The sequence below is a fragment of the Bos mutus genome, chromosome 6 (assembly GCF_027580195.1).
Source record: "Bos mutus isolate GX-2022 chromosome 6, NWIPB_WYAK_1.1, whole genome shotgun sequence".
Taxonomy (NCBI): Eukaryota; Metazoa; Chordata; class Mammalia; order Artiodactyla; family Bovidae; genus Bos; species Bos mutus.
The window spans coordinates 104693320-104718835 of record NC_091622.1 but is presented as its reverse complement, the minus strand read 5'-3'; the positions used below and the strand labels follow the sequence as shown (position 1 = coordinate 104718835).

Sequence of the window (25516 nt, the reverse complement as noted above, 5' to 3'; positions counted from 1 at the left end):
ATCTAACTTGGACCCCCTTTCATACCTTCATGCATTTCCATAAAAGTCCCCCCATGTCATTCTTTTATCCTCTCATTCAACATATTTATATTAAGAAAATGTTTACAATGAGCTGGGCACTGCCTCGGGCTGGGGGTACAATGGAGAGCCAGGGACATGGATTCTGCCATCATGGAACTTACAACCCAGGCTGGGCTTGGATACCAGGTGAGGAGCTGAAAAGTTGGAGGAAGAGGTACAGAGTCAGCAGGAAGTATGGTGGGAGGTGGGAGTGGCCAAGAACCAATGTGAAGGAAGGACAGTTGTTTTGTAAATAAAGTTTTATTGGAACACAGCCGAGCACATTCATGTGTGCTTCATCGATGCCCATTGCATTCCCACAAAAGCGGAGCTGAGAGGTTCTGATAGAGACTGGATGGCTCTTTACAGGAAGAGTTTGCCAACCCCTGGGCTCAACTCCCAGAGTGGAGATGTCAAGGGGAGGCTAGATAGAGGAGCGGTTGAGAGAAAGAAACACACTAGGACTTTTGGGAGAATGTGCTAAGAGGATAGAAGATGTCACGAATGACTTTCACTTTTCTACCTGATGTGGTCCAGCCTCAGACATCCTCTTCTACATTGTGCAGAGCCCGCAGAGAGAGGGGAGCTGACACTCACATTACACTGGATGCCGGGCACTGTTCTAAACACACTATGATTAACTCACCTATGAAAAGAGCCCACACCAGACACTGTGATGCGTTCCTGGTACCCAGAGAGCGGTGACATGTGTCTTCTGTCCTCAGGGAGATTTGGGATGCCACCAACTTGCAAACAGTAGAATATGCTCAGAAGGGTTTGTGGACGTGCTTGGACCTACTGTGAAAGAGGAAGGGAAGGTTTCTAAGTAAAGGAAGGAAGAGTTCTGGTCAGTTCTTCTGGAGGATAGAGCCACTATTGCAGGAATTTTTCATTCTAACTCAGAACATCTTTTGCTTTTGATCATCTGATTGATGGCTACTTCTAAAGTGGACCCAGAATTACACCAGACTATCATTTTGTTGCCTCTAGAGCATGTGGCTGTGATGAGATTTCTAGGCAGTGCCCATGCCCTCCTCTAGCCACACACGACAAGGCTGATACACAAAGGAATCCAGGACTAACCTGTCAGAGCTCACAACCTTGTTCCCTGCACATTTACTTCATATCTATCTTCCTTGTTCAGGAAAGCAGGCAGTTTTAAAGAGCTGCTATGTATTCACACCATCCTGATAAACCAGAGGAGAAAGCTGAGATTTCTTTTGCTCTCACGGATCTTTTCTTAAAAGTAGCACTTTGCCACAATTGCCTTACATTTTTAGTGTAATTTGGTGGTAGAGTGTATTCTCAAAAGAAAATATTTTTCTCCATATTAAAGACTATGAAACATTTTCATGGTCATTTGTAATAACACAAAAGGTATATTTAGAGAAAGCTATGTGACTATAGCTTATTTTTTGTAAGTTGGAAGCTTCCCTGGATGAGAGGGCCAAGCACCTACACCTGATGAGGTTCTACTGTGTCTACTACTCTTGTTCCCTCTGAGGTTCCCAGGAGACCCCGAGCATCCTCCTTCCACTTCCAGACTTGTCCTTAGCTGAACCATCTAGGAGGGTGAGCTCTGCATCCTGGAAGACTTTTTTAAATTAAAGTGCTTGCATCTGACTTGAGCTTTAGCACTTCCTTTTGGTAAAATTCCTTTTGATACTTGTTCACCATGAGTGAATGAATTTTGGGTTTAGATTATTTCAATTACACAATATAAATATGGGCTTCCCTGGTTGGCTCAGGTGGTAAAGAATCTGTCTGCAATGAGGGAGACCTGAATTTGATCCTGAGTTGGGAAGATCCCCTGGAGAAGGGAATGGCAACCCATGCCAGTATTCTTGCCGGAGAATCCCATGGACAGAGGAGCCTGGAGGGCTAAAATCCACGGGGTTGTAGTTGAGTCAGACACGACTGAGCGACTAACACTTTATATTTTTAAATTATGTTATGAAACGCATCATACGCAAAAGAGTATGAAATACATCATATACATGTCAGCTGAAAAAGAATGTGCAACCTAAAAGATGAGAGCTATGTTTTATTTGGTGGGCAAAACTGAGGACTTCAGCATCTCAAATCACTCTGAGATGCTGTTCCAAAGAGGCAGCAGGGGAACTAGGATATATAGGAGTTTTGTAACAAAGACCAGTAGTCAGAACACCCAAAGATTGCTATGAATTAAAGAAAACTAGATATCTCAAGTTAAGGAATTTAGCACTCTTCTATATATGGGAAGATGCAAGAGTCTGGGCTCACTGAAATCATTCCTTTGATGTGCACCTTATCTTTCTGGGGCCAATACCCTGTGTTTTCTCATCCTGGGTGTACCGTTGGGGGGTGACTACAGTGTCTGATGATTCAATGGCAGGAGGCATTATGTTTCTGTCCAGAGTTCCTTCTCAGCTCACCATCAGAGCAGCTCTCACGTGATGACTTGATCGCTGCAATATCCTTTGTTTACTGATATGCAATATTTTTCATTCACATACACAAAGAGAAAAATTTATTATTATAATTATAGGATGCATTATATGTAAAAGTATCAGGGGAAAATCAGTGTATTTAGCCAATGTAAGCCATTTCAATCCCTGAGTTCTATTGTTGTTCAGTCGCTAAGTTGTGTCTGACTCTTTGCAACCCCATGGACTGTAGCATGCCAGGCTCCTCTGTCCATGGGGTTCTCCCAGCAAGAACACAAGAGTGGGTTGTCATTTTCTTCTTCAGGGGATCTTCCTGCATCAGGGATCGAACCTGTGTTTCTGGCATTGGGAGGCGGTTTCTTTACTACTGAGCCACCAGGGAAGCCTAATCCCCTGGGTGCCTCTCTCTAATCGCTAGCAGGGATTTTGTGCTAATTATTCTCCAGGTTTTCTTCAGGGTTTGACTTCTTTATGAGTGTGGCCCTAACAAACTAGTGTTTTGCTCTTCCTGGTTTTATAGTTGTACAAAAAGAATTATCCGAAGGTATTTTCTGTGCCGTGTACTGTTGAGTGCCATCTGTGTCATACGCCCAGCTACAGGTCATTGCTTTTTACTGCTCTAAGAATCCTTTGAATGATGTATCCCAATATATTTATCCCTTCCCTTTCCCATGAGCACTGTCATTGTTCCCATTTCCTTGCTCTAGAAATAGTGCTATCATGAGCATCCTGGAACAACGCACAAGAGTTTCATGCTGACAGGAATGTTGACATCCGCTATGCAGTGCAGGAGACACCAGCCATGTGACTCCTGCAGACCTGCACGTGGCTAGTGGAATGGAAAACTGAACTTTTAATTAATAGAAAGTCAAAGAGTGCACCTCTAGTGTTACCAAAAGGGCGGGGCATGGAGAGGGGTGGTCTGGTTGATCACTGCTCAAAAGCCAATGAACAGGCCAGGTTGGTAGAAAGGAAAGTTTGCTGAATTTTAGATGCCAGCAACTTGAGGGGGAGGGCAGCCATCTTTCCAAAGACCAACTCCCCCCATGACAAGTAGGGGATAAAAGCCTTTGTAGGCCACATGAAAAAACAGTACAGTCAGCTCTGACAGTCATCTTGATTGTTTTAGGTAGAGTTAACGTTCAGTTCCAGGGTCAGTTGGTTTCCATTTCCTTGAGGCCAATTCTCAGAATAGCTGCAGCTTATGTCACAGTTATAGTCTGGTCATCATGTAGTTAATTTCTCCACCTTGTGAGGGTTTCAGTATCTATAAGACAGCTCACAGGATATGGCTTAGAATATTGTCTATAGCCCTTGAGGCTCTAAAGGTCCTCGACTATGCTTAATAACTAAATTATTATTTGGTCTCCTTTGACCATTTCCCTTTGTTTCTGCATGTTCTCATTTCTCTGATTAAACTTATTCTTTGACTAAAGTTTTCCACAGACAGAAGGTCCGCAGAGGACATGAGGGGAAGGACCATAAGGTCTCGCTCTGTTTCACTAGGACAGATCCACTCTGAGTGTCATTGCGAGGTCGTAGGATGCACACAACTCGCCTTGACTTGCTCATGCCCAGCGGTGCTCCAAAGAAGCTGTGGCTATTCACAGTCTCAATTGTGTTTGCATGGGTATGAAAATTCATGTTTCTCATCAACACTTGGTAGTGTCATTGTCAGACTTCACATTCTTGCCAATCTGTTAGTGTGAAATGGTATAAAGTTATGATTTTAATTCATATTATTCTGAATTACTAAGAACAATGAGCACCTTTTCACAAGTGTGTTTGCCATTTGTATTTCCTCTCCTGTGAAATGCTCGTCCATAAATTCTGCCCTTTTTCCTATTAAGGTCATCATTTTCTTATTGACTCAGAAAGAGTTGTTTTTTTTTTTTAATTCAGGGTATAAATTATTTGTTCATTACGTATCACAATACTTCCCCATTTGTGGCTCTTGTACTCTTTGTATGGTACCTTTTGTTTGTTTGTTTTGTTGGGTCAAGAAATAGTGACTTTATATGGAAAGCCAGCAGACCAAGAAGGTGGACTAATTAATGTCCCAAAGAAACATCTCTATATGGTAGCTTTTTATGAATAAATGTCCTTGATTTTGGAGTAGTCAGGTTTTTTTTTAATTTATGAACCAAGGTTTGTGAATGTGAAAGTGTTTCACAGAAAACCTCCAATATGATTATGTCCATTTTACTGATGGGGGAAATAAAGCCCAGATGGATTGTGGCACTCCCTAGCATCAGTGATGAGCTGCATATTTGCTGGAGTCTGATCCAGAATTGAGCGAGGTCTGTGGCTTCTTAGGCAGGGTCCTTCTCACTACAGATGTCCTGCCTAAAATCTCCGAGTTCAGAGGACACTGGACAGACCCTCCCACACCATCCATACTTAGGAGGGGTTGAGTAACTTCTCAGGAGCAGCTGGGCAGAAGGTGAATTTCTGAGTTGTTGTAAAGGGAGAGAGGAGACGGGGAGAGTGACACATACATTTTCTGACAGTACTTTGCCAGACCTGCTGCACTGAATCAATTTGCCCAAGGGAGGCAGGAATGGAAGCGAGACAGTGGCCTCCAGATCAAGTCAAAGGGAAAAGTGTCAGTCACTCAGTCGTGTCCAACTTTTTGTGACCCCATGGACTGTAGCCTGCCAGGCTCCTCTGTCCATGGAGTTGTCCAGGCAAGAATACTGCAGTGGGTTGCCATTTCCTTCTCCAGAGGATCTTCCGAATTTAGTGATCCAACCTGCATCTCCTGCATTGGCATGTGGATTCTTTGCCATCTGAGCCACCTGGGAAGTACCAGATCAGGTTAAACCAGATTCAAATCCAGACACCAGCTGGAGAACTACAGGCAAATCACTTGCCCTTTCTGATCCTCACTTTCTCACCTAAGAGAAGGTTAGGAAGATCGGTTTCACAGCTGCTGTTAGTAAACACCAAAGGATCCCAGTAACATATAATCCACTCACCTCCCCAAAACACACACACACACACACACACACACACACACACACACCCCAGCAAGGGAGGCCTCAGAGGTAATGGAGAGAGTCTGAGCTCCCAAGTGGGCCCACTTCAGTGTGAGTCCTGACTCTCATGGACCCCTACAAGGCCTTGGACATGTTTCAGAAGCTCTCTAATACTCAGTTTCATCTTTTGTTAAAAAAAAAAAAAAGAAGGAAAGATAAATAGCTCTATCACAGTGTGAGCTACAGGGATCCGATGAGATAATGTCTGTAATATTACTGACACCCAGGAGGTGCTTAATAAGTGCATTTCTCTTCCCAGATTAAATGCAGCCGCAGCTTGCAATAATGCCAGGTTGCCGCATGACCGCTGGCAGGAAATTATTTAGGGCAGATGCCGACGAAGGTCCTTCAGCTGCCAGGACCAGGGTGAACTTCCAGCTCCCAGGCATTCTGCTCCCCATCCATCCAGGTCTCCTCCTGCCCTCTCCAGTGCTGGCCCTGACTTCCTGAAGGAACCTCTGGGCTTCGCATGGCCCAAGCCTTCTTTTTCTCATTGACTTTCTCGAGCTTATTTTTGTTGTTGTTTTTGAGGACTGCTTTCTTTTCTTTATTTAATTAATTTTTATTGAAGTATAGTTGCATTACAACATTGTGTTAGCTTCTACTGTATGGCAGAGTGAATCAGCTGTACATGTATATATATTCCCTCTTTTGCAGATTCCCTTCCCATTTAGGTCACCACAGAGCACTGAGTAGAGTTCCCTGTGCTGTACAGTTGGGGTTTTTCTCATTGACTCATTAGCCAGGTCTCTCCTCGTCTTCTACCCCATCCTTACTTTCTAGACTGTGAGCACAGTGTGAAGAACACTGGCTGGGGGGACAGATGGACAGGTTTGAATCGGCTTTGTCTCTTGGGTCCAGAACATGCACCCATAACTGCATCCCTCTCAGTTTTCTTATCGGAAAAACAACACACATGCCATAGGGTGGGTGGGAACATTAGATCAATGTTAAATCAACAATCCTGCTGTTAGATCAGATTTCCCAGGGTAGCTCATTAGTCAAGAATTCGCCTGCCAGTGCAGGAGATACAGGTTCTATCTGTGGGTCCGGAAGATCCCCTGAAGAAGGAAATGGCAACCCACTCCAGTATTCTAGCCTGGAAAATTCCATGGACAGAGGAGCCTGGCTGGCTTCACTCCATAGGGTCACAAAGAACCAGACATGACTGAGCTTGTGTGTGTGTGTGTGTGTGGGTGCGCGCAGAGCTATACTGTCTATGTCACCCTGGACAGGCAGGATGACCTCCCTCTGCCTTGATTTCCCCATCTGTAAAAAGGGACCCATCTATTTTCCCGAGGTGGGAAGTGCGCATCTGTGGAAAAGCTCCAGCTCCACCAACCCGGCAGAGGAGATACCTATCTATCCCATTCTCTTCTCTCCTCTCTGGTCTCTAACCACCTCCCAACACCCTCCTAATGATGCTTCTCATTCAGGAGCAGGTGTCTGCAGAGCCAGCTCTAGAATTGGGGGATTCTGTGGGGCACGCATGTCTGCCACAAGTTCCACCCCCCATAAGGGTGACCCGGCCAGACTTTTCCTCTGAGGGTCAGTGGGGCAGAGCCTGTGCCCTGGAAGTGGGCCTGCTCACCTGGCCTTCCCATCAACTTGGCTTCCGAGAGTCACAAGGTGGGCAGTGTTCCTTTCCAAGGTGCCCACAGTACCAGAAGTTTCTTGGCTCAATTCTGTGGCATGGTGAGAAAAATCCTGGCTCCACCCTTTGGGTCTTGTGAGAAAGGAAGCCAAGCCGATGACAGCTCTGCAGTTGACAGCTCTGAGAGGTCCCAGGCATCTCCACATGTGGCCAGGGTAGGCAGGGAGCCGCTCTGAGCCTCAGTGTGTCTGTACACCCCGTGAACACTTCTGGAGCACCTACTATGTGTCAAGTGGTCTCCCAGGTTCTCAAAACACAAGAAAAATAACAACGCCTGTCTTCCAGCAGCTCACCTCCTGGTGGGGGAGAGGGTTAATGAAGGATCCTCCTGGGGAGTGGAGAGTGATTTCGTAAGCAGTGAAGAAGGGTAAGTGGAGAGCTGGGGAAGCCCTTTAGAAGCAGTAACTGGAAGAACTTCTCAGAAAGAAAGCTGAGATGAAGAGAAGTGAGATGTGCAGACATATGAAGATTATTCCAGGGAAAGGGAAGAGCAGGTGCAAAGGTCCTGAGGCAGGATACCGGAGGAGTACCATGAAGGCGGTGTAGTGGGAGCAGAGAAACGGCATGAGAGAGGGAGGTCAGAGAAGTCAGGGTGCTGAGTGGTGGCCGGGCTTAGAGGCCATGGTAAGGACTTGGGCTTTGCTCGCATGACTTGGGATGTCATGATGTGTCTGGAGCAGAGGAGTGGCACGCTCTGTCTTTTTTAAATATTTCTTTCTTTCTTTACTTGGCTGCATCGGGTCCTTAGTTGCAGCACATGGGATCTTCCTGCCGTGGTGCACACACTTTCCAGTTGTTGTTCAGTAGTTGCAGTGGATGGGTTTAGTTGCTCTGCAGCATGCGGGATCTTAGTTCCCCGTCCAGGGCTGGAAACCACATCCTCTGCACTGCAAGGCAGATTCCTAACCACTGGACCACCAGGGAAGTCCCCACACTCTGTCTTTTGCTTCACAGAACCACTGTGGCTTCTCTCTTGAGGATAATATTAAGTGGGGACACCAGAGAAGTAGAGAACTCCATTGAGAAGTTCTACTAACAATCTGACCCAGAGACGATGATGTGTGTGCATGCTCAGTCACTTCAATCATGTCTAACTCTTTGTGAATCCATGAACTATACCCCGCCAGGGTCCTCTGTCCATGGGATTTTCCAGGCAAGAATACTAGACTGGGTCGCCATGCCCTCCTCCAGGGCATCTTCCAGACCTAGGGATCGAACCTGCATCTCCTGCATTGCAGACAGATTCTTTACCACTGAGCCACCAGGGAAGCCCAGAGATGATGATAACTTGAACCAAAATGGTAGCTGTATAAGTGGTAACAAGTGCTCATATTCAGAATATACATCAGGGTAGAGATGACATGATTTCCTGATGCATCAGATGTAGGTGTGAGAGAGAAAAAGTGTTTAGTTGGTCTAAGCAAATGGAAGGATGGAGGTGCCATCAACTGAGATGAGGAAGACCAGAGCAGGAACAGGTTTAGGGGCTCTACTGAGACCCAGTAAGTCAAGATGGCCATTCAGCATACAAGTGGAGATGTTGAAAGGCAAGGTGGATATATCTCATTTCATCTTCAAAGCAGCATGTGGTATAGACTGTGTTATAAATGAAGAAACTTCAATCACTGCTTTGAAGTTCTATCTTAAATGGCACATCTTCAGTGTTGACATCTTGTGTAAATGATGGAGTCAGGATTTGAATCCCACCCAGCTGACTGCAGAGCCCATGCTTTCTCTTCTCTATTCTGTTCCTGGAATCTCTGTGGACAAGTGGAAAGCACACACCCTTCTAGACAAGCCCTCCGAGGTGTGGAATGTTTATGCCATCCAGAACTGCTCTATGACTTCTACAGAGAATGTCTCATTTAATCCCTTCAACAGCCTTCAACTCCCATTGTTATCCTTATTTTACAGCTTTGGAAACTGAGGCACCAAAAGCCTCAGAGTCAGTAAATGGTGGGTCTAGGAGGTGATCCAGAGATCAAGCCCTTCAACACTATGTCATGTGTCAAAATCAAGTGTTTGTCAAATCAAAGAGTAGTGTGTAATTGACTAAAATCATGATATTGCTGATTGTGAAGTATCATTCAAAGACAGTGTTATCTTTTAATCAACAGACATTTGTAGAATGAAAAAGCCTTTGCCCTGACAACTGGAACCTATAAAGTCTTTTATTTAACAAACATTTATTGATCAACTACTACGAGCCAGGCACTGGAGAGACACAGAAGCCCTAGGGGTGACCAAGTCATGAAGAAGCTCAAGGTCTGGCACAGTAGCCAGGGTCATTCCAGTCCAAGCATTAAGGGCTATAATCAGGATATATAAAGTACTGTTGGGTGATTACATTCAACATTTCTCTTTTTTCTAGTCTCTCTTATTTGTGTGAAGCTGTATCAGGATAGCAATCAGTGAACTACATCTTTTGCATATTAGAAAAAATGGTGTTATCTTGACCTAGCCTGTCCTCTGTAATTTTCTTATCAACTGGGGAATTTCACTTCCCTTTTGACATCACACTTTTCTCATGCGTATAGTAGCGGGGGGTTGGAAGGCGGAATGTGGCTGATGGTAAATATGAACGTAGGATAACATTCAGCAAGCATCACATTTTGCTTTCGTGATGATTAATTTTTTTAATATTTATTTATTTATTTGGCTATGCCAGGTCTTAGTTGCAGCATGCAGGATCTTTGATCTTTGTTGCCAGATGAGGAATCCTTAGTTGCAGCAGCTGAGATCTAGTTCGCTGACTGGGGATGGAACCTGGGCTCCCTGCATTGGGAGCTCAGAGTCTTAGCCACTGGACTTACCCGGGGAAGTCCCCATGATGATTCATTTTTATATGCCTTGTTTTCAAAATAAATAAAAACTGCCACTTCCTCATCTTTGCCAGGGTTTAAAGCTGATTTGTGTGCGCCTCATGTGAGAACGTCTCAGGTAGACATTTGTAAGGCACCTTGGCCTGTAGAGGAGAGCCTCACACAGGCTGTGTTTAATCCAGAAATGTTGATCCAGGGATGGGAAACTATTTTTTAAAAAATAAGCCCAAAGATGGTTTTGCAGCCAGTCTAGCGATTGTCTTTCTGATGCCTTTTTGTCTCTGCCTTTCCACAGCAAAGTCTGGACACCTACTGTTTCCTGGTTTTTGCTGCAATCTGCTTTGCAGGTGCTCTCTATTTGTATTTTGTCCTGCCTGAGACCAAAAACAGAACCCATGCAGAAATCAGCCAGGCATTCGCCAAAAGGAACAAGGCATACCCACCAGAGGGGAAAACTGACTCAGCAGTAACTGATGATAAGACGAACATACAGCTTGAACCAGACTCCTCCTCTGCACTGGAGAACTGAATCAAAAACAGTGTTGTCTGAATGGACAGGCTCACCATTTTAATACCAGAGAGTCCCCTGCAAGTTTAGCCTGATGAAATATTTAAAAATAAGCCTTTGCTAATCTAACATTGCAACCCATTTGGGATTTCTTCACAGCTGAATCCCCCAAAGTCTTCTGGCAGTTGGATTCACCCTTTCAGTGCACCCAGTATTCTTCTGTAGAGATCCATGCCCTGCCTTCTTCACGACTTAGCCCATGGTTTCAAAATGAAATTGGGGACACAGCATTTGAATGCTTTCTCAAAGGTCAGCGATCTGGTCTGACAGAGGACTCAAAGGGCTTCCAGTCCCAGCTCTAACAGTAGTAGCCTTGAGCTGCCCTCAGCCTGGATCCTGAAGCTTTCAGGGACCCTTGGCTGTGATCCCGGATGAAGGTTTTCATGCCTCCTAATCAATGCCCTTTTCCAATCTTTGACTCTACTTTGTGGATCTCAGACTCAGGAGAAGCTGCTCCCAACCCACCACCCTCCAGGTCCTATCTCTCCCAGGCCATCCCGGGGAGGCTCCCAAAACATCTTTTCTGAGTATCAGATGTGCTCACAGCGGGCATAAAGGGGATCAATATAGAAGACCTGGAGAGGCAGATGTGAGAAGTAACCTCCAGAAGCTGAAAGAAGCAGGACCACAAATGGAACCCCATTCAATTGAAAAGGACAGTGTTAAGAATGATTCCCATCTCAGGATTTCAAGATTACTGACTTACACTTTCACACATGTAACACCCTTTAGCCTACTTCTGGTCCACAGTGCGCACCAGAAGAATTGCTTTTATTGGAGGAAGGAGCAAATGAGACAGTGTAGACGTAGTTACAGGAGCACTGACCACCACCTAGATCACGATGTTGAAGGTCACACCCTAAGGATACACAGCAGTGAGCAGTAAGAGTCCCGAGTCTAGACTTCATGGAACAGAGTTGCTGTAACAGCCCTGAACTGTCTAGCAATAACCTTTGCATGTGAAAGTCAAAATTTCTCTCTTGCTTAAGCTACTTTTATCTGGGGTTTCTCTTCCTCATGTCTAAACCAAAATTCAATTCATCTGGGTCATGACAAGAAAGAGCCCAAGGCAAATGAGAATATATGAAGCAAGCTCAATAATTTAGACAGTCAGCAATCTGTTTCTCCAGGGCACAGGTGCCTCCGTGTTAAGGGAGCATGGATTCATATTCATGTCGTGTAGTTACTGCAGCTTTGAGGTAGTCTGGGAGCTGTCTATGGTGCTGATCTGGGATTTCTGCCTAACGATCTAATTTTTCTTCTTTATAAGCTTGTGAAATACTTTCATATTGTCGCTTACAATGCTGGAGATAACCTATGAAGTACATATTACTGGATTCATTTAATTTTGATCCAAACCCTTGGAGTTCTTCCAGCTCCAAACCCAGCCAAGGTTAGTGCCCCTATCACTGTACTAGGGACCTCAGGAATTTGGCCCCAGCCCCTTGTCTCCAGAACAATGACTTTAATATGTATCCCTCATCCCTTCTACTGTGACCACCTGACATCTACTTGTCTGTGGTGGCTTGTGGAATTATCAACCCAGTGAATCAGGCCTCCCAGTATGCATGCTCTTGTATAATTCCCTACTGTACTGAGTCTGGATTTGGCCATGCACTGAGATATCAGAAAATGTGACACAAGCAGAAGCTTAATAAGCACCTGCACTCCAGGGCTTTCCCTTATAATGTGCTAATATCATCATTTGTGTAAGCCCAATCTAGCTTCCTTGAGGATTCAGTTCAGTACAGTCATTCAGTCGTGTCCAACTCTTTGTGACCCCATGGACTGCAGCACACCAGGCCTCCCTATCCATCACCAACTCCTGGAGTTTACTCAAACTCATGTCCATTGAGTCAGTGATACCATCCAACCATCTAATCCTCTGTTGTCCCCTTCTCCTCCTACCTTTAATCTTTCCCAGCATCAGGGTCTTTCACATAAGTCAGTTCTTCACATCAGGTGGCCAAAGTATTGGAGTTTCAGCTTCAACATCAGTCCTTCCAATGAATACTCAGGACTGATCTCTTTTAGGATGGACTGGTTGGATCTCCTTGCAGTCCAAGGGAATCTCAAGTCTTCTCCAACACCACACTTCAAAAGCATGAATTCTTCAGTGCTCAGCTTTCTTTATAGTCCAACTCTCACATCCATGCATGACCACTGGAAAAACCATAGCCTTGACTAGATGGACCTTTGTTGGCAAAGTGATGTCTCTGCTTTTTAATATGCTGTCTAGGTTGGTCATAACTTTCTTGCCAAGGAGTGATTTTCTTTTAATTTCATGGCTTCACTCACCATCTGGAGTGATTTTGGAGCCCCCCAAAAATAAAGTCAGCCACTGTTTCTACTGTTTCCCCATCTATTTGCCATGAAGTGATGGGACCTAATACCATGATCTTAGTTTTCTGAATGTTGAGCTTTAAGCCAGCTTTTTCACTCTCCTCTTTCACTTTCCTCAAGAGGCTCTTTAGTTCTTCACTTTCTGCCATAAGGGTGGTGTCATCTGCATATCTGAGGTTATTGCTATTTCTCCCGGCAATCTCAACTCCAGCTTGTGATTCATCCAGCCTGGTGTTTCTCATGATGAATCACTGCATTAGAATTGTGGTGGTCTTTTTTTTAACTTGAATATCTCCCCTACTTGACTCTGGAAGCATACAAGAAAATAACTGATTCACCTCAGGATCCCATCTTCTTGGTAACTGCTCATTACATATTGACTGAATGACTAAATGCCATGACATAGTTGTGAAGAAGATGTGATGGGAGCCCTGAGGACAGAATGACTGTAGCTTAGGGTGATTAAGACAGATTCTTTTGAATGAAAGCATGTGAGCTGCATGTCAGATGAAGATTAGGCTTTCATCAGACTGAGAAGATGGGAAGAAGGTGTTTGAAACAAAAGGGCCAATGGCATGGAGTAAACTAGTAAATGGCATATTCAGAGAAAAGCAAACTATTGGTGTGACCAAATAAGGGGGATGTGAGGATAAGAGCAGGAGATGAGGCTGGTCACTAGTTTTGGTCTAGACTGAAAAATCATGACTGTGGCACCAAGTCCACCTCCTAAATACGCCTGGGACCAAGCCCTCCCCAACAGCTTCCATCTATGGCTGTTAGACTTCAGTCTACACAGCCAACAATCTATTCGGATACTACTTCTCAACTGAATAAATGATGGAACTTGGGTCGATCAGATGGCTATTATCAGACTTCTCATTTTTCTTCCACTGGAATTCATTAGCTGGTTGTGTGCCCCAAAGGAGGGAGGTCGTGTTGAGTGACAGGACTCAGCAGCTGCTCAGAGTTTCAAACATTTGCTGTAATTTACACTAAGATGTGGATATAATTATCTTTATCAGAATGACTTCCCCTGGCAAATTTGTACAGTAAGTCAAGTAAATTTCCTCTCATTAAATCACAGCATTTAGGGACCGCAGTTTGTCTCAGCCAAGAACTGGAGCTTGGAAGTAATAAAGGCAAAGGAAAGGAAAAAAACCTTGGGTTCTCAGCAGGAAGTGTGGGTGGTGAAAAGACGGAGGCCGTATTTCAGAAGTGTGTTGGAAGCCCAGACCTGCAGGAATTCCAGGACTGTATGCCTCTTGAATTTAGAGCAGACACATCTCCGCTATTCACTACCCTACTCTTTGCCAAACTGAGAATGTTGCATTCTGAGTAAGATTTAGAAGTAAAAAAGAACAGCTACATGAAAGTATTTTCAGTGATGGGATCAGATCCTTCAGAAATGGGCTTGTGGTTTCATCCTATGAACAAAAATAAAAAATAAATATTTTTATGCTGGAACAATGGTAGATGTTTTCACACACATTATCCCCTTTGGTTCTCACAACAAAACTGTGGGGTAGGTTGTGCATGTGCTTATAATGCCTGTTTCTTTACCTTCTTGTGATTTAACCCAGTTCTAACTAAACAGCCTGAAGTGGACCCTGGGGACACCCAATGTGTCATGAGGAAGAAGAATGCTTCACTTCAGTCGTGTCCAACTCTTTGACCCTGTGGACCGTAGCCCGCCAGTCTCCTCTGTCCATGGGATTCTCCAGGCAATAATACTGGAGTGGGTTGCTACTTCTTAATCAAGGGGATCTTCCCAACCCAGGGACTGAACCCACGTCACTCGCATCTCCTGCATTGGCAGGCAGGTTCTTTTCCACCAGCACCACCTGGTTACCTGCTAAATCCCTAGTAGTAGCCACAGTCCCTTGCACCACAATGAGTAATAAAGAGAGAGCTGGTGGATGAACAGATTGTGAATGAGGTTTTGTTTAATCAAGGAACTTTGACTGACATATTTAAAAGATACCAGAAGTCATTAGGACAGTAAAATTTGGCTGAAACCTGGAAGCCCCGGTGGCTCAGAGGTAAAAAATCCACCTGCCAATGCAGGAGGTACAGTTTGATCCCTGGGTCGTAAAGATCCCCTGAAGGAGGAAATGGCAACCCACTCCAGTATTCTTGCCTGGAGAATCCTACGGACAGAGGAGCCTGGCGGGCTACAGTCCATGGGGTCACAAAGAGTCGGACATGGCTTAGCGACTAAAACAACAACAGCAAGCAAACAACATACCCAGCCAATGAATGTGTATCAGTTAGGACTGCTTAATTTGCAGGTGACAGTCCTAGCTCATACTAAAACTAAAGCACAACGTTTTTCTTTTGCTCAACAGGGAAGCTAGTAAGGCAGCCAACTTAAGTCTTGCCTGGATTCAGGGACTCAAATAATACCATTCATGGTTCCATTCCTGTCATCTCTCTACTCTGCTGGTCTCTGCTTCTGAGTTTCTCAGTCTAGCAGCCTCCTGTACCCCAGCCTTGTACCTTCTCAGCTTGGTCGCCAATGGGAGGAAAAAAATCATATTTCTAGTGCTATGGAACAAAACACCACAAAAATTGGTGACCTAAAGGAACAGCCATTCTTCTGCTCACGGTTGTGTGGGTCAGCAGGTCAGGTGGGGATCAGCTGGGTAGTTCTTTGAATCCATGTGGCATCTTCTGGAGCTGACCAGGCATTTGTAGTCAGAGGGTGTCAGCAGGAGGCTGGTTGGTCTCAGATGGGCTGATTCACATGTCAGGGGCCTCAGCTGAGATAGCCAGAATATCTGGGATGTCTGGGCTTCTCTCTCCATCATCTCTGTCTGCATCAAGTGTTTTAATCTCAAAGCAGCTGCAGCCTGGCTTGCTCACCAGGCAATAGGATTCCAAGATTGAGAACAGAATCTGCAAAGCCTCTAGAGGCTGAGGTTCAGAACTCAAAAAGCATCTCTTTGAGCAAAGCAACTCGTGGGACCAGCCCAAACTCAAGAGGAGGGGAACTAGACTCCACCTCTTCATGGGAAGTGGCTAAAGTCACATTGCAAAGGGGCACAGGGGATGGGAGGGGTTATTGTGGCCAGCTTTGCAAATAGTCTGCCGTTCCCCAGTGTCCAGATAGCAAACAAAAAGATTTTGATTGCGCTACTCACTACTCAGCTCACATTCATGTCCCTAGTCAACCACTATGGCCACGGATGATGAGTCGCTCAGATGCTCAACTCAGAAGTAGCAGGCAGCGAGTAGCGCAATCTAATTGACAACTTTCTCAGAGCTGCTTAGAATCGAGGAGGGAGACCCCAGCAAACCAGAAGATGGAAAAGTTTAAAAGATAAAACTAAAACTCGCAGAGTCCAAGGCAAGCTCTGTCTCTCATAAGGTGATGATGATCAGCTGTGAAAGCCTGAAAACAAAACTTGAATCATCACAGGGCAGAGACCATCAGTCTCCTCAAAGATAAGAATGCCCTGACTTATAGACCAGCCTGTCCAGTCCTCCTGATTTTGGAAATGAATACATAATTCTCAAAGCCAGATGCCAGAAATGACAAATATTTAGACCAATTGACTCATGCCCCCTTTTCTCATTCCATAATGCCCTGACAGGCTTCACATTATAATTTGACTTCCAGCAAAATGCTGAAACCAATTTGAACTCTGATTTTTCTCAGTAATTCTGTTTTTCATAACACAAATTAGTAAATCGCCATTCCTGGCTTATATATCAGTCTCTTGTGAGAATAGTAGGAATGAGTTATTCCTGGTCGAACTAAATCTCAGGTATAAGAAGATTTCATCTTTAAGGCTGAAAGTCAGACCATGGTGAGTCTTCAAAAACCTTACCCTTCAAGGCATCTCCTTGAGGCCTCCTTGGAGATGCCTGAAGTCAAGCTGGATCTCCAGGTATTATTGTCCTGACTGTAACCCAGAAGAAGCTAAGACTCAGACCTTAGCAACTTGCTCAAGGTCACGAAACTGGCCACCGTTACCTATAAGATAGTGCCTCACCACTTTTAATACACAGGGCACTTACTCTGTCCTGCAGTATCCCAGGTGCTGGGGATAATGAGGGTGCAGAAAACAATTTCCAACTATAATGAAACTGACATTCAAGTGGAAGGAGATATATGCCACAAAAACAAATCCAGTGGTGATAAGTGTAGTGCAAACTCTTGGAATGTGAAGCCATGCCGGGAAGTGTTTGGGATGTGACTTTCAATCAGTGGCCAGAGAATGATAACATAAGAATAGCATCAGTATACTAACACATATATATGGAATTTAGAAAAATGGTAATGATAACCTTACATGCGAGACAGCAAAAGGGACACAGATGTACAGAACAGTCTTTTGGACTCTGGGAGAAGGCGAGGGTGGGGTGATTTGAGAGACTAGCATTGAAACATGTATATTATCATATGTGAAACAGATCACCAGTCCAGGTTCGATGCATGAGGCAGGGTGCTCAGGGCTGGTGCACTGGGATGACCCAGAGGGATGGGATGGGGAGGGAGGTGGGAGGGGGTTCAGGATGGGGAACACATGTAAACCCATGGCTGGTTCATGTCAATGTATGCCAAAAACCACTATAATATTGTAAAGTAATAAGCCTTCAATTAAATAAATTTTAAAAAAATAAAATAATTTTTAAAATAAAATAAATTAAAAAAAGAATAACATCAAACTGTTACTCATGGATCTGAAATGCCCACCTGTAGAACAGGTCAACTGGACCCAATTCCCTCTAGAGTACCATCATGCACAAATCTAGAAGGGGGAGAACTGGTTTAGCAACTCATCACATGGATAAAGGGCTTTGGAGGGTGGATAGAGTAGAACTGTATAGGTCAGAAGTGGTTAAAGCAATTAATACTAATAGAATATCTATAATTTATTGAGCCGTGCTGAATGACTAAGATGAATTCTTCTCTAACTCTCATGTCAACTCTGCCAGGGCAGGTATTTGTCTCATCATTTAGCCACTGGGTTCCCCAAGGTTGAATAACTGATCCCAAAAGAGGCTGGGAGAGGGCAGGATGTGGTGAGCCATGCAGGCCGCGCGGGATTGTTTGGGATCCGTCCCACACTGCTGCCTCTCTCCAGCCTTTCCCTGTGTTTCCTCTTCTGCCTTAACCTCTCTGCTCTCTTCTCTCTACCACAAAATGCCCAAGAGACCCTCCCTGAACCATCTCCCCCATGGTGGTCAGCAGAGTGATTTATACTAGCATGGAGAAGTCATCTGACTACCCACACCAACCCCCTCCCTCCAACCCCCACTAACCAGATGCTCCACAGCCTCTGAGCCCAACATCAGTGCCCCAGGGACCTCAGCATCTGAGTCTGAGGCCGGACTGGGGACATGACCCCCAAGGACTTCTGACCCATTCACCCTGCCCCACCGCCTCATACCATTTGTATATGGTAAAAAAAAAAAAAAAAATTAATCTGAAGGCTGGGGACCTGCCTAAGATATCCTAGATAATAAGTTATGAAGTTTATATTTGAGCCTAAATACTCTAAATCCTAGCCCAATGTTGATTTTACCATGCCACATCTTGTCACAAGATCAACTTATTGTTGTTTTCAGTCACTAAGTCATGTTCCAACTCCTTGCGACCCCATGGACTGCAGCACACCAGGCTTCCCTGTCTGTCACCACCTCCCAGAGCTTGCTCAAACTCATGTCCATTGAGTCAGTGAAGCTATCTAACTGTCTCATCCTCTGTCGCCCTCTTCTCCTATTGCCTTCAATCTCTCCCAGCATCAGGATCTTTTTCAATGAAAATGGATTTTTCCAAATTAGGGCAAATTATAATCATCTCCAAAACGAGGCATGTTGATCCTACCTCTTTCTACTCAGTTGCATCACAGGCCTCCCAAGGAAGGCCAGTTGACCAAAATGCAAATGTTTCCCACTTCCAGGGCTGCAGTGAAAGCCCAGTGTCTGAAACAAAGCCCAGTGTCTGATGCCTTCCAGGGAGGGTCCAAGCCAGGGCCATCCTGTTGCCCCTTCCTTTTCATGAATGGCGTCCCCCAGGGTTATGCAGGACAGCTCTGAGCACAAGACCAAATAAGACAGAGGGGAAAGATTCCTAAGCCAGAAGACAGTGTTCCTTCCAGGACTCACAGTGCTGCTCACCTTGCAAATGGGATGTAAAAGGGAGGACCAGCCTTTCTCAGAGACTGGGTTTATGAGGCTTCACCCCGTGTGTGGACAGTCTTCATCTGTGTATGCGAAGCACTGGCGGCAGCATGCCAAAATTTCTTTTTAAATTATAATCAAGTATGAAACTACACTTATTATCTTAGGAAGTGTGAGAGTTATGAGAAAGTGTCTTTTCCACTGGACAGGTCTCTAGAATGTAAGGAAAGGCTGGTAGATTGGTAACAGTGGGCCAAAGAATATTGGCCCTGAAGACATTTTATACAACAATCTCTGTCTCTGCCTCTCTCCATCTTTCCATGAGCTCAAAACCATGATTAGAGGCTCTCAGTATATGGCCAACCCCAGGAATAAAGCAATGAATCCAGCCCAACCATGCCATCGAAGAGAGCAAAGTCCGATGAGAAAGGCAGCAGGTGCACAATTTCAGCACCACAGAAAGTGCTGCTATGGAGGGAGGCAAGCAAGGTGTATTACAGAATTAAGGCAAGGCACCTAACCCAACTGAGAGAATCAGAGAAGACTTCCTGGAGGAGGTGGGCTGTCACTGAAGGGAGCCCCAGGTAAGAGAAAGGGCCTTGCCCACAAAAGGGAAAAAGCTACTACTCAGAGATCCAACAACACATGCTGATATAGCACATGGGGAACACGCTAGTGGCTTGTGTGGCCAGAGCACAGGGGCTTCTAGGAGGGCCAGAAGATGTAGTGAGACTCTAGACTCAAGAAGCAAGCAAGAGACTTCCCTGGTGGTCCAATGGTTAAGAATCCACCTGCTAATGCAGAGGACACAGTTTCAATCCCTGGTCCAAAAAGATCCCACATGCTGCAAAGTATCTAAGCCCATGCACCACGGCTACTGAGCCTGTGTGCTGCTGTTAGTGAAGCCCATGAGCCTAGAGCCTGTGCTCTGCAACACAGGAACCACCTCAGTGAGAAGCCTGCGACCACAGTGAAGAGTAGCCCGCACCCTCTGCAACTAGAGAAAGCCCGCGTGCAGCAACAAAGACCCAGCACGGCCAAAAATAAATTAATTTTTTTAACAAAAGAAGTAAACAGGACCTTGCATGCCATTTTGAGGAATAAGGACTCTGTGTTGAAGGCAAACAGTTCCAAAAGAGTGCTTTGTGAAATTCCAGACTCCAGGGGCCCCCAGGAAAGAGGGGTTCTGTGGTCACTGGGGTTTGGGAAACCCCTTCTACAATCCCCTTTCAAGGACGGTCACAGAGTGCACTGAAAGTTCTGAGAAGTCTGGAAGTACAGAAACCCGGTTAACTCTGTCTAACCCACTCTTTTCCAAACATAGTTAACCAGGAGGGATGAAACAGCTATAACCATCGCCGGAACCCTCGGAGGGAAACCGGACAGAGCCTCTGGGGGCTTTGAATGTTTTTTGAAGCACAAGAATGACCTGGTCAGGTGGCTGTATTGGAAAGATACCCAGAGCCAAGGAATTGTTCCTTCATTAGCCTGCTTCTGGGTTTTGCCCAGAATGTCACCGATTAGTGTCACATGTTACCTCTCAGTGTGTCCTTAACTTCTTTGTCCTCCCCAGATCCCTCCTTCCTCACTAGCTGCAGTTACTTTTCAAGGTTCAAGTTCAGGGATCTCCTCCAGAACACTTCTCCTGACCCCCCTGGGGAGAAGTGCTACAGGTTAGTGACCTGTAGCACACTGAATCCTTCAACAAGGGGTCACCTGGGCCGCCCTCTTCCCTGAGCATTCCCGCTCAGCTTTCCTTGCTGACTCACGCTCTTTCTATTACTGAGGAACCACCTTCAGCCTTCATCCCATCTCACATTTAAATGCCATCCCTGGGCAGTATCTCTCTCTTCTGTGGTTTCAACAACCCGTCCAGCTGAACACTGCCAGATACCACCTTCTGCCAGAACCCCCTTCCCAGCAGCAGACCTGGTTCCAGTACCAGCTGGACAGCACCCTCTGGATGCTGTCGGGGGTGCTGCAAATCAGCGTGTCCACCCCTTCTGTGCCACACCCCTTGCTTCTTCCGTTGCCCTGACTCAGGGAACAGCAGCATCCCTCACCTGCCCGAGGGCCACCAGCCTCTGCCTTCCTCTCCCCCCACACACAGTCAGCATCCAAGCCTTGATGATGCTAAAGGTGTGTTTCCCTTTCCTCTCCACCCTCCCCCTGTCCTGCTGTCCAGAGCTTCATCATTACCCATCTGCATCGTTGCAATAGCTCCAGAACCGCTGTCCCTCACACCACTGTCCCTAGAGCAACAGACAGATCATTCTAAAGCACAGATGTGTCATGTTATGTCCTTTTTAAAATTCTGCGACTCCGTATTACAGCCCCTTTGCACCACCCACAGGGCCCTTCACGCTGCAATCTGGATCTCCCCACCCTCTCCATGTACCTCCTTAAATCCTCTTCTCTAGTCTCATTTGCCATCCCTGCCTGAGCTTCATTCCTTTACCACTCTAAGATTTTGCATGTGCTGTTCCCTCTGCCTTGAATGCCTTTCCATCTCTTTTACCCTGGAAAACTCCTACCTATCCTCCAAGTCTCATCTCAAGGGCCACCTGTCCTTGGCTGGCTCCCCCAAGGAAGCTGTTTCTATCCGGTTCTTTAGCCCCATTGAGCCAGTTTCCTCATGTGGAAAACCACAGTCCTTGCAACAACCAACTCTTCATCTGGCTTAGGGGTAAAAGCATTATTCAGCTCCATTCCCCAGAGTACTACCATGACCCCCCCACACCTGAGACTAACCACACCCAGTCCCTCAGCAGGGTACCACTCACCGCCCCAAAGAGTGACCAGCCCCTACTGTGTCTGATACAGGCAGAGCATCAGCAGAAGCCCCAAACCTGTGCTTTAAAGTTTCAATGTAAAAATAAATAAATAAATAAAAATAAAGTTTCAATGTGATCAAAGGCTCCTGAAAGATAGGTGTGTAATATGCCAACTTCCAAGGACACCAGGGTGGACCGATGCTGGCCCAGGGTGCCCAGAACCTCATCAAAATAGAAATAGGCTGTCTAAGAAAAGTCTGGCCTGCGATAAAGGGAAGCTGTGCACAGCTGCTACAAAGGAGTGAACACAAGCCTGAAAGTCCAGCCCAGACACCGTGGCAGGCAGCTTCCACCTGGTCAAAGACAGAGCCATGGAGTCAGGGCACCTCATTGGAAAGAGTGAACTTGATCCCTGGTTCCATCCTGCCTTTGAGTTGACCCAGCTGCCAGATGGCAGGGTGTGGTGGGACTGAAGACCTGAACAAAGCCTGGAGCAGACTAATGCAGGGGCTCACAGAGGCCCACAGCATTCAAACTTGCTCGAAAGGTAAGGATGCTCTGTTATGATTTCAGCCCAGAGCCTAGAGAGTAATAAGAAGCACACAGGTGACCAGCGTTTCTGCGGATGTTGGAGAACTGGCCCTGGCTGCTGGCACTGGCCAAGGATTTGGGTGACTGATCTTGGATTCTAGCCAAATCCTCCATCAAGACTAAGGCTGATTTGGGGCACCCTGGCCCTTATACCCCAGCAAGGTTGATATGGTTCTTGAGATCAATGCTGGTTATTTGAGTTTATAGAGTCTTTGAACAATCAATCATTCCGTTGATAAGTATCCATCATGCAAAAATCCTGCACACTGGGAGTGAGCAGTGAATGAGGGAGCAGAATGAATGGTGCCTGCTTTTGAAGAGCTCAGTTCAGTGGGAAGAAGTCTGTGGCAAATGTCAAAAAGGGCTATGTGTGGGGAGCGAGCTCCGCCCGTGGCAAAGGTCATGAGGAAGGAGGCTTGACATACGCAAAGGCGGGATCAAGCCTCAGGAGTCTCCCTGGAAATTCTCGAGCAATCTACCCCCAAAACCAGAGTCTGCCTACTTTCTGCTTTGTGCTTTCACCTACACCTCTGACTTTACGGGGGGCTGTCCCCCACTACCTCTCTGAAAAAAGAGTTAGCTTACAGCTCCAGTTAATAAATCCTGGGTGTGACAGTGTTTAACCTACAAACTCCTTTGGAAATCCTCTAGCCTGCCTGAATAGGTTTTTCCGGCCACATGTGATTGTTCAGAGCCTCCCAACTGTGAGAGGCAGGACATGTTCTAAACTGTGTAAACACAGATTCTTTTGAATAGTTAAAAGATTGATTAGAAATTGTATTGGTGACGGGATTTTCACTTCTTGGGCCAATGTTTGCTGCTAAGTTTCCATATCCCTTACCTGCTGTGTCCCTGGCAGTGTATTGATTAATATAATTGGTATAAGTAGTAGCTTTAATGTTTGTAACCTGGGACCCTTGAGTTAATTCTTTTTCTTGTTATAGCCCACCACACCTTTGCGCTGTAGGAATGCAACTTTATCTAATGCTTTTGGAGGGTGGCTCCTGACCAATCACCTTTAGAGAAAAATAAGTTTTCTGAAGAAAAGGTCTTAAAATGCTAACAGGCCTCCGGGCCAGAAGATGATGCAAATCACCTAAGCTTTTGCATATGATAAGTTTGCAGGAAGAAAGCCTGGTTTGCTGCAAGACTCTACCCCTTCCCCCATTATCCTCTATGCATAACTTAAGGTATAAAAACTACTTTGAAAAATAAAGTGCGGGCCTTGTTCACCGAAACTTGGTCTCACCATGTCGTTCTTTCTCTTACCTTCTGGCTGAATTATTCAGCCTCTTTTCTCCACTGAATTTCCTCACTGAGCTATCCTTATTTCAGCCTCTTTTCTTCACTGAATTTTACTGAGCTATCCTCATTCTATTACTCTTTATATCCTAATTAACATTTAATTCCAAGAGGATGGATGCAACTTGGAGTTGGGGTTATTTTGTGAAACAGGGTCAATCTTTCTGTACTCAGACCCCAGCACTGAAGGACCTCAACTGAACTGTAAACATCTGCCCACAAGAGTCATGACAGGCAAGTCAAGAGGATGGATGCAACTGGACTTGGATTTTGAAATCTTTCTGCAGCTCAGAAAAAAAGCCCGGTGCATTTGGTCTGCCCACCAGTCAAGTCATAGTCCTGAAATGCAGCTCAGAAAAAAAAATCGGTGGATTTGGTCTCTTCCAGTCTTTAATAGTCCTAAAAGCCCATCAGGTGCTTCTCTGGACAGTACCAGCATCTCCCCAAAAGCTACTTTAAGTCAAGTACATCCTCTTCAGGGCCTCTCATCCTCCCTGAGCAGAGTGCTATTTCCCAAGCTTTTAAGAGAAGGACCATGTAGGGGTGAGAAAGCCCATTTTCCCAGATCACTGTGAAGCTAGACCAACTACATTATAACTTCCTCCAAGCTTTATCCCAATACGGAAGCAATCTACATTGGTGACTATTGTATCCAGAGGCTCTAATACATTCACTAGCACACAGGAGGTGTTTAATAAGTATACCATTCATTCATTGATCCAACAAATATTTATTGAGAGTCTACTATGTGTCAGCTGAGTTCTCAGTGCCAAGGACACCACAGTTAAAGAACACTGTCCTCCCACAATTTACCTTCCACGAGCCAGACAGATCATAGACATATAACTTAATATCAAATAATAAGTGTTACTAAGAATATTTGATCAGAATAAGGGTTCAGAGAGAGATGGAAAGTGTCTCTGTAAAGCAGGAAGTCAAAGATTTCCCCTGGTCTTTCTTGATGGACAGTGAATTACTCTTAGTGGTAATGAGATTTCAGGTGGGGATTGAACCCTGACTTTGCTGTTTACTGGCTTTGGGGTCTTGGGAAAGTAGCAAAAATTTCTTGAATTTTAGTTTTCTCATCTGTAAAATAGGAAGAATATTGCCTATTTTAATTGTTGTTTGAAAATTAAAACTAATAATGTAATGTGTAATGTAATGTAATAATGTAATGTGTAATGTAATAATGTAATGTAATGTAATGTTAATCCTAAAGGAAATTGACCTTAAATATTCATTGGAAGGACTGATATTGAAGCTCCCATACTTGGCCACTTGATGTGAAGAGCTGACTCATTGGAAAAGGCCCTGATGATGGGACAGATTGTGGGCAGGAGGAGAAGGGGGCAGCAGAGAATGAGATGATTGGCTGGCATTACTGACTCAATGGACATGAGTTTAAGCAGACTCTGGGAGACAGTGAAGGACAGGGAATCCTGGTGTGCTGCAGTTCATGGGGTCAAAAAGAGTTGATCATGACTTAGTGACTGAACAACAAAATGTGTAGAAAGAACTTAGTGTAGTTCATGGTAGAGACACAATCAATAAATGACAATATCACTAGGTGATGCAGTAAAATCATAAAAGCCCAGCTTATCATCATTATCATGTCATCATCACAGTAACAGCCTATAGGACATAGTATATGCCAGGCTGCTCAAAGCATTTTTCCATGAATTTATATTCAATCTTCAAACAACCCAGCTATTAGTAACCCTACCTTACAGATGAGAAAAACAGAAAGAGCTGGACATATTGAAACCTACAGAAGATAGGTAGTTTGTTCAGATCAAACAGCAAGGTAGT

General features: G+C 45.1%; 1 protein-coding gene across 3 annotated transcripts in view; it reads left to right on the top strand.

The window, feature by feature from the left end:
• Positions 1-23751, top strand: part of SLC2A9 (solute carrier family 2 member 9) — a 238583-nt gene extending 214832 nt beyond the window's left edge. The window contains exon 12 of one of the 3 annotated variants that reach the window (XM_005893200.3): positions 10296-23751. In XM_005893200.3, coding sequence (XP_005893262.3) covers positions 10296-10529 — 234 coding nt within the window. In that variant the 3' untranslated portion in view covers positions 10530-23751. The remainder of the gene's footprint in view (positions 1-10295) is intronic. The other 2 variants (XM_070372693.1, XM_070372694.1) reach the window with 2 other exon arrangements.
• The last annotated feature ends 1765 nt before the right edge of the window (positions 23752-25516 follow it).